The sequence below is a fragment of the Musca autumnalis genome, unplaced genomic scaffold (genome assembly GCF_047663935.1).
Source record: "Musca autumnalis isolate F117 unplaced genomic scaffold, ASM4766393v1 scaffold_2, whole genome shotgun sequence".
NCBI lineage: Eukaryota > Metazoa > Arthropoda > Insecta > Diptera > Muscidae > Musca > Musca autumnalis.
Window position 1 is genome coordinate 259,285,463 of NW_027411755.1, and position 9,461 is coordinate 259,294,923.

The following is a 9,461-nucleotide window of genomic DNA, read 5'->3' on the forward strand; positions in this document are numbered from 1 at the left end:
CGTTCGATACATTTTATAAGCAGTTGGTGTAGAGATCCCTATAGAAAAAAGCAGTTGGTTGATCCCTGCACATTTCTTCAAAAGATAAACAAGAGGTAGCATTATCATGCCAGCTGATGGTAACATAATGTGTCAATTGCATTGAATTAATGTCAAATTTTGACATCTTATGTTACCAACAATTGCCGATGCGGCTACCTGTGTATTTGTACCATGGTGTTTATGAAGACCATGGTACAAATACACAGGCAATTGTTGGTAACATAAGATGTCAAAATTTGACATCAATTCAATGCAATTAACACATTATTGCTCTGTTCCTTTACGTGCCTGAGGTTACCATTTTTAACCTGTAAAGTGTTCCCTTACTTTTAATAGCATACAATTTATATGATAGCAGTTTACCACTTTTACCATTTTCTGCCACTGTTACCATTTTTAAAAGTAAAGGAACATACCATATGTTACCATCAGCTGGCTTGATAATGCTACCTTGGCTTGATAATGCTACCTGTATTATTGTACCATGATAAACACTGATGTTAAATTAGTTATCATTTTTCAGTGAATGACATGCACCTGTGCTATCATTTTTCAGTTATTAGCGGGACGGACACCTGTCAGTGTGTTGTGCCAGTTAAAAATATAAACAACTTATGACGTCATAAATCGAAAGATAAAATACCCGCCCCACAACAATTGCGCTTCTTACCCCTCTTTGGAGCCCCTTCCCTAAAACACCAAACAAAACAAAATTCAATGGATGTAAACAACAATAACGAAGAAAAACAGAAAAACGTAAACAAAAACAACACGACGACAACGAAGTGAATAAGCAACGACGCGAACAGAACCAATGAGATGATGATAGTCTCGGCAGTGCATCATTCAACAATTAACAATACAAGCGATAAGTTCAGTGAAACGGAAAAAAAAGAAAAGCGACGAAGTAAAAATAATTTATTTGACTTCATCGACACATTTTTTATTAAATACAAGTGACCGAAAGACATAAGAGAAAGTGAAAAAGTAATTGCACTGTCACTAACAGGCAAAAAAGACATTTTAAAAATACCTATTGAAGAATTGACTTTTTATATTAAATTTTGTGAGTGCTTGATAACAAAGGAAGAAGGAAAAAATACTATTTAATTGTTTGCAAATTCCTTCCTTTACTGTGACAAATAACAAATTTTCTGTGTTCGATGAACAATTTACGTTATCGAAAAACACTTGGCGGTGTTGGCATAATTACAACGTAAGTATTAGGCTAGAAATTTATGAAAATTTCTAAAAAATGGTATATTTATTGTAGAAGATAAGAAAGCTGATTTGATTGATTGATTTGTTACACAAAATTTCAATTGCAATGACTCAGTGTGAAAAACAACATTTGCATATGACAGCATTTGTTTATATGACACATATTCTCACTACGCAAAATTAATAAATACAATGTATGTGAATTATGGGGGCTCGTCTGTCTCTGCCTCTACGATTCTTATATTTAATTGAGACTACATAACTTCCGTATAGTGTTTTTGTTTTGATCAAAGATTACGTCAAGTGATCTTGTTGTTTCTGTTATTGTTGTTTACAAAATAGTTTCGAAAACAACTTTTTAACGTCAAGAATTTGTGTAAATATTTATTTGGCAAAATAAACGTGTCGTTTACAAATGCTGGTTAAGTTGTCCAACGTTTTGTTTTTTCTTCGATGTTATTCACCAAGAATTTTTATATCGTATGATATCTTTTGTCATTACTCATTGTTTTGAATATTAGTGATCAAAACAAAACATTCGATTTTGTTAAAAAGAGATAGACAAAATATTTTTAATTTCTTTCACACATCGCTAGCTGCGATAGTTAACAAGGCAAGGCCAGGCACAAAACAAAACAGAAATACATACATACACACTTCCAAAAAATAATAAAAAGATCTTGGCGAGGGCATGTTTGTGTGTTAGGTACATATTTATGAGTGAACTACTAAATTATAGTAATACAGGTTAATCTAGATATAGGTAGTACAAGTTTAGGGCCTCCACTCATTTTGAGACTTTTTACAACAGTTAGACATTTGTCTAAATTCTAAAAAAGTCAAAAAGTAGTAAACGTTGGGATTTTCCTTCATATCAATTGTAAGCTTTTTGAAGTAAGGGAACACTTTTCGTGTAAAAAGTGGTAAGACTTGAAGATTCTTGTACGGTAAGAAATAGAGTTATTGGTTTGTTGATCACAACGATTATTGCATGTCCTTAATTTTAACCAAAAGCAGAGTGCACCAAATACCTATAATTAAAAAGTAAAAGCCCTAAACTTCAAGTAGATGTAGGGGGGTCTGATATTTTACTATGTTTGTTTGATTTACTACATACTTCTACACTTGGGTGGGTTTGCCACTCCTTATGTGAAATACCAACATATATATAAAAGACCCACATTCGCACACGCAAATTTATTTATGTACGTTTGCATGAACATACCCACAAACTGATCTGACTTTTTATTTTTAGATAAAGTGGCGTGTTTTTCATAAACAATAACAAACTACTGTTGTTGTTGTTTTGATAGTTGTTAGTAAACACTAAAGTTATGTTATTGCGCATTAAAAAATCCTTAACAAAATGTCCAGTAAAATTAATAATTTGCTCTTCTGTTCTTCTTTTGCAGATGTGGCCTAATTTTATATGAAAAACATAGAATTCAAAAGTTTTTGTCCAAAATCGTTGACAACAATGGTGGCAATAATGGAGATAAGAAATCTGAACCCGATTATATTTACATCAAATATCACATCTACAGGGAATCGATGAGAAAATTAAAACAAAAAGAAGAAGATGACAAGAAATGGATTAGTGTTATAGTCAATCCGGTTGGTAAATGGTGGAAGGCATTGAAACATTCCGTGGCATGGCGTTTATTGGATATTGCACAAAATGGTAGTCATCATGATCGTCTAAAAGCCGTCAGACAATTGGCAAGCATTGATCATTTAAAAGATTGGGATTTTCGTCATTTGGCTCAGCTCTGTGATGCACGCACGGCTGTATCGTTGGCACGTTCAGGTGCCGACAAACGTTGGTTTGTGCCGGTCCACATGAAAGGTTGCATCAAAAACCCAAAATTGGTTTTATCCGAATTGCACGATCTACTGTCACGTCTAAATTCAGCCAAATCCTGTGTTAAGCATTTCTTTAAGAAATATTTTCCAGAACAAGATCCTGTGGTAAGTACAAAAGTCCAAGCGAAATAAATTTATCGGTTCATTATTTTATTAATTTCTGATAAGATACACTTAATGAAATGATCGGTCACTCTATTACTCTATTCCTACGATAAAATATACGATAATTGTATTATTTGGGGCGTATGAAGAAAATGAAGTAAATTTTATTGAATGGTCAACCTATTATTGACGCTTGTAGCCGCTATGCAAAGATTAGGGGATTCAACCACACCCCAACGTAGTAGTGTTGACTACATTTCCTCGATATTTCAGCCATGTTAAACTTTTCGTATTGTCGTATTATGATCACACTCGACCTCGCCATTTCGTTCAGTTATAAATAGAATCAATCGGTCATCACTCTTTGATATGAGAGAAAACTCCCTTGTCTGATCTGATATGTTCGTGGGAAATAATGTCGATAAATATACCGTTGTATTGGGCCACCTTCACTTAGTTACAACATTACAAACTAAATAATTTAATTGCATTTCTGCAGGAATACCCATTTACAGAAAATTAAGAAAATTATGTAGGTCAAGGGATTCTAATTATAACAAAGATACTGTGTCTTCCACCACACCTTGGGGTCCTTGCCTCAGTAAGTGTAGACTTTCAATATTACCAAGCCTAAACGCGTTAAAACATTAAATTATTTCGTGGCACTACCTTATACAGTATTATAGTTTTTTGGAGAGGGAAAATAATACAATTTTAATAGAGACCAACCACAAGGACCAGCTGTATATGGGAACGACATTTAACCTAGAATAGATTTAAGAACTTTTGGATTGTCATCCCGAATAAGTTATTATATCGCCACAATGCCTATGACCAATATCAGACCTCAAGCTGTGACCAAACTTATTTTATGATAAAAATATTTTCATCGTTCATTAAAAACATAGCAAAAATAATTCGTATTTGTTTTTCTCTTTATATTTACAGGAAGATATCTGTGAATTCTTTACCCAAGAACATCCCGTCTCATTTAATGTCCATGAAACGGATTTGCTTAAGGAAATTATTGCATTTTTACATCACGTGACCAAAGAACCAGAAGTATCTGAGCAAATAATCAAAGAAGGCGGCCTGGTACACCTTATGGAATTGGCTAAAATATTTGCCGATGATAATGAAACCCTTTCGACACTGTGTAAAGTTTTGGCTAATATATCCTTAGTTAAGGATAGTGTAGAGCATTTCTTTGTTAGTGGTTGGATTGGTGTATTGGCTGAATGGCAACATTGCCCCGATCTAAGACTACAAGTTATCTCTGCAAAGACAATGGCAAATCTTGATCATGATGATCCAAACTATACTGTCTATCCACCCAATGTATATCCGTTACATCCACATTTGAGAACTCGTACCAAACCAAAAGCCGATATTGTTTTTATTCATGGGCTTTTGGGGGGAGTTTTCATAACATGGCGTCAGAAGGATCGTAATCCTACCGAATTGGGATTGTATGGTAAAAATGCATTTTACACCAGTGAGACTGATGATGTATTCCTTGTTGGAGAGCAACGTCGTTTGAATATGAAAAAGAATGCCAATGGAAAAAAGAATGGTGAAAATCAAAAAGCCAAAGAAACGACAACAGCAAGCGTCCATCATGAGGATAAAGAAGAAACCACCGGCGATGAAAAGAAAAAGGTATTGAAGGCCCACACCAAATCTTCCAATAAACCGTTGGTAATCAGTGATGCCGCTACCAAAGAATTGGTGGAATCCTTGAAAAATGAACCTGAATTAGAGGCCGATTGGGAAGTTGTACATCCCGATGTGCCATTGGCTGCAAATGAAAATTGCTCCGGTGAATTTAGTGTATCCGGCAATGAATGGATAAACCAAGATAACGAAGAAGAGTATACCAACTGCTGGCCCATGGAATGGTTACCGGAAGATCATCCAAATACCCGAATTATTGGCATTGACTACACATCAGCTGTAACCGAATGGTCTGCCAACTTTACAAAATACTGCCCTTGCGAAAAAGGACAAGGTCACATCGAAGTAAGAGCCAATTCCCTACTAGAACGTATTTCCATGTCCGATATTGGCAAAGATAGACCTGTAGTTTGGATTGGTCATTCAATGGGTGGTATTCTTACGAAATTAATTCTCATGAAAGCCAAAGACAGTAAAGATCCTAAAGTACAACAGTTAGCAAAAAATACCAGCAGCATTGTATTCCTTGGCACACCACACAGAGGATCTCCCATAGCCAAATGGAAACAACACATGCAAATGATACTCTCCCCCTCCATTGAGGTTAAGGAAATGGAGGAGAATGCACCGCGACTTCTAGAGCTACACGAACAATTTATGAACTGCCTTCATAGCTGTTTCCGCAACATTAAAGTGGTTAGTATTGCCGAAGGGAAGCCCACAATGCTGACATCATTTAAATTTCCCTTGCGCATTGTAACGGAAGAATCGGCTCGCATAAACTACGGCGACTTTTATGTTCTGAAAGATGATCATCTAAGTCTGTCCAAGCCCATTTTCCGCCAATCGTTCCTTTACAAGCGTCTATTGCAAGTTATAGATGAAACTGTGAATGAAAAAAGTGAGCCCGGTCTCACGCAACCACTGCCGCCTAGCAAAAGTTCCGAGATTATTTCGCAAAAGTCAACTACAACTTCTCATGTACCAAGCATAGTAGAGCAAGCTAAAAATATATTGACAATGCTACCGCAAATAGTTCTTAAGTTTTCCACATCGTAATTGTAAAAAAGCTCCAAACATTTTGTACTTAAATTGTAACATTGTGTATTATAGCATTCCTTATAAACAAGCATCCCACATGTGTATGTCTACATTTTCCCCGCCTTGTATTATAGTTCTATTGAAATTTTGTAATTTCAGGAGCTTGTCTGATTTTCTTTGTATCGAAACTCGACCCCATTGTATTACACCAATACATGTAGATCGTAATGTAAAATTTGAATTACTCCCTTTCGAATCATGTAAATATTTAGTTATTAGCGTTATTTTTGTATCTTGTACCTATATTTATTACCACCCAGAATACCTGAATTTTCTTTCTAATAAATTATTCTTAATATTAATGAACAAGTTTTTTTGTACTTTTGTTTGTTGCGGAGTAGAAAACATAAAGAACACACTTTATTTTTTAAAAATATTTAAATGCATACCAAGTATCAGGCACTACTATTCAATTCTTGAGCCTTTTGTGCTGCTGCCGCTGCCAACTTCTTTGCCGCTAATCGCTCCTGTGCTAAACGTCTATTTTCTGCTATACGAGCCATTTGTTCTGCACTCAGTTGTTTGGTTGCGGGTGTAGATGGTTGACTTGGTGGAAGTGGTGTGGCCAAATCACTGGTATCATTAAGGTTGTGTATACCAGAGTATGGAGTTGACATTACTGCATTTCCTCGAGAAAATGATGGTGTACTAAACGAAGCCGTACTATCTCTTGTATTATTCGGATTATGTTGTGCCGCAGCATATTTCGATGTACTGGGTGCGGGAGTACGAGGAGCAATTTTCGAAATTGCAATTTGTTCATCCAATAAGGCATCGAATTCATCAAATGGTTCATCTGCAGCCGCCTCAGCACCCTGTTCGTCACCATCTTCGGCGCCCTCTGCAACATTTCCATGATTCTTGGTAGCTTCAAGCATTCCCAGGCGATAACGTGACATATGCACTTGTAATGTTTTCTTTTTGCCCAAACGCTCGATGTTGGTGAGAATATCATCAAATTTATATGTTGGATACATTCTATGTCCCCAATGCTGTAAACGTCTCATAATTTCATCCAAATCTTGTTTTTCATATCCTTTCCCTTTAAATTTGACATCTTTGAAATATTCTTCTATTGTATGCAGACCTCTAGGTCCTCGTAATGTTTCTTCAGTGAGACGAGGTCTTGGATTTACCACTGTTCTCTTCTTTGGTTGCACCTTTACAGCAGCACCACTCGAAGCTGGCGTTTCACCGTCATTATCGCTGTTTTCCTGGGCCTCATCATCACCAAATAATGGCTCATTGTTGTCCATATCATTGTCATTGAGTATATCATCGACACCATCATCACCAAATATTGACATTTTTAATAAATGTGTTTATATTGAACAGCAGCTTATTTCTTAAAAAATGTTTTCCCGCTAAATTAGTATTTTCAAACATCCACCGAACAAATTGCAAAAGAAAGAAAAATAACACAAGTACATTTAGAGAAATAGTTCCTGATTAAGATAGTATCGCCTACCGTATTTTCGTATTTTAAACGTCCTATTCCTATTGATTCTTTAGTACATCTTTCTCCCGTAATTGTTATTTTTTCACAATTTTATTGTTTACAGCCACTCCACTCAAAATGCATTCAACAGATCGTACCATTTTGTAAGACGTATGGCAGTAGTGTTTGAGCGATATGGCAATACATACTTCCGTATTAGGTGTGTACGATAACCCAATAATTTGTACAAATTCGTACAAATTATTGCTGAATGCTGTTCGATAATAAAATTATCCAGCAAAAGAGAGATTTTTGGAGAGTTTTGTGACTGAGAACTTGCAAATTTTTGCTGGGAAAATTTGTCCCGCAAAAATTTGCAAGTCTGATCAGCTGATTTGAAAACATTTGTTTTGTTTTATTTTTTATTCTTGTTTGACGAAAACAAAGTTAAACATTGAAATATCAAAAAATTAAACATCATAAGCTGAAAAATATAAAAAAATCATGGAAAACAAAAACATCAAATTGATGTAAAAACTTTTCTTCTTCTTTTTCAAAACAGTTGATTTCTTGCAAGTTTTTACAAATTGTTGTTCGATAACTTTCTGCAATTTTTCTTGCTTGAGAGAGTAAAATTCACTGAGAGAGGTTGCTTGAATTGACTGAGTAATTTTTGCTGGGAAAGTTATCGTACACACCTATTGTCAGTTGCTTTTTATTCGTGCACAAAGCCGTATAGAAACAAAGACCAAAGATGTAAATATAAGTTTTGTTCCTTTACGTTAAAGTTTCCTCATATATTACCAGTTTTACCATTTTTAACTCGGAAAGCGTTCCTAAACCCCAAAAAGTAGTAAAACTGGAAGCAATTTTTAGGAGAGGGAGCCAAAATGGCTTTCTCTTTTCCTACTTTCTGCTCGACAAATTTCGTTTTGTAAAAAGTTGATATATGTCAAACTGAAGATTTTGCATTTATTTGACAACTAAGGCAAAAGGAAAAGAGAAAACTACGCGCATTGTAAAAGCAAAATAAAAAGAAATAAACTCAAATAATAAACAATTAAACCAGTGAAATAAAAAAACAGTGAAATTTATATTGTTTGTTATTTTTTATTAGCAGCCATGCTTCTTTTTTTAACATTGCTGCCAGTATAGTTATATAGTTCATGAACGAACTAGTTCAATTGAACGATTCATTGAAAAGAGCGTATGAACTAGATCAGTCGATGTAGTTCATCGAACCATGGTTTAATAAGAAAGGTTATAATGTGTTTACATTTACGAAATCCACTCGATTTCATCTGTCAATTCCAAATGAAAACTCATCTGAAATCTGTTGGATTGCATTTGACGTTTGAGCAATGGAATTGACATATTGACTGACAGTTTATATCCTCGAAAAGATAAGTGTAACCAGCAAAGATTAACCCACTGGATCTATTAAACCCAGTGGGTTAACCTTCAATAGTGTAACCGGGGTATAAGTCCAATTTACATATGCACATTAAATGATTTCGTTTTACGAAATCCTAGAATCAAATGAAGTGTATTTACATCTGTTTTTTTGCGTCATTTGCTTACACACACAATCGCACATACACACTCATACAATAACGCAAGCACACGCACACAATATACTTATCCTGAAAAATAGGAATTTCACAACACAAATGTGTATCAAATAACTTAAATTAATTCCAAATACAAAAAAAAAAAAATAGTTTTTGCAAGTTTTTTAACCATTTATTTTCACTTTTGTCATCGTTTGAGTATTTTTGTTTTTCTACAACACACACAAACAAACAAAGACATCATAAAACAGTTGCATTTTTTGACGAAAAGCAGGGTTGCTTATACGTATGGTATGGTGTTTTCGTGCGTTGTTTAGAATAAATGACGCAGCTATCGTCATTTATTTTTGTATGGCAAATGACGCAAAATGTTGCCTGTTTTAGCAAATAAATGACGAATCAGCTGTAAATGACGAAAAAGTTGCAAATGTAAATTGGACATTACC

At 34.8% G+C, this 9,461-nt stretch overlaps 2 protein-coding genes across 2 annotated transcripts; one reads left to right on the top strand and one right to left on the bottom strand.

Moving 5' to 3' along the window:
- The first annotated feature begins 570 nt into the window (after positions 1-570).
- Positions 571-6,312, top strand: LOC141391914 (protein SERAC1). Its single transcript, XM_073964645.1, has 3 exons — positions 571-1,258; positions 2,676-3,231; positions 4,180-6,312. Exons 1-3 carry the CDS (start codon positions 1,206-1,208, stop codon positions 5,962-5,964), a joined length of 2,394 nt encoding a protein of 797 aa, XP_073820746.1. The 5' UTR covers positions 571-1,205; the 3' UTR covers positions 5,965-6,312.
- Positions 5,766-7,615, bottom strand: LOC141391916 (protein TIPIN homolog). The gene is made up of 2 exons (XM_073964647.1): positions 7,475-7,615; positions 5,766-7,370 (listed from the first exon to the last, which is right to left on the bottom strand). Exon 2 carries the CDS (start codon positions 7,311-7,313, stop codon positions 6,402-6,404), a length of 912 nt encoding a protein of 303 aa, XP_073820748.1. The 5' UTR covers positions 7,314-7,370; positions 7,475-7,615; the 3' UTR covers positions 5,766-6,401.
- Between the last annotated feature and the right edge of the window lie 1,846 nt (positions 7,616-9,461).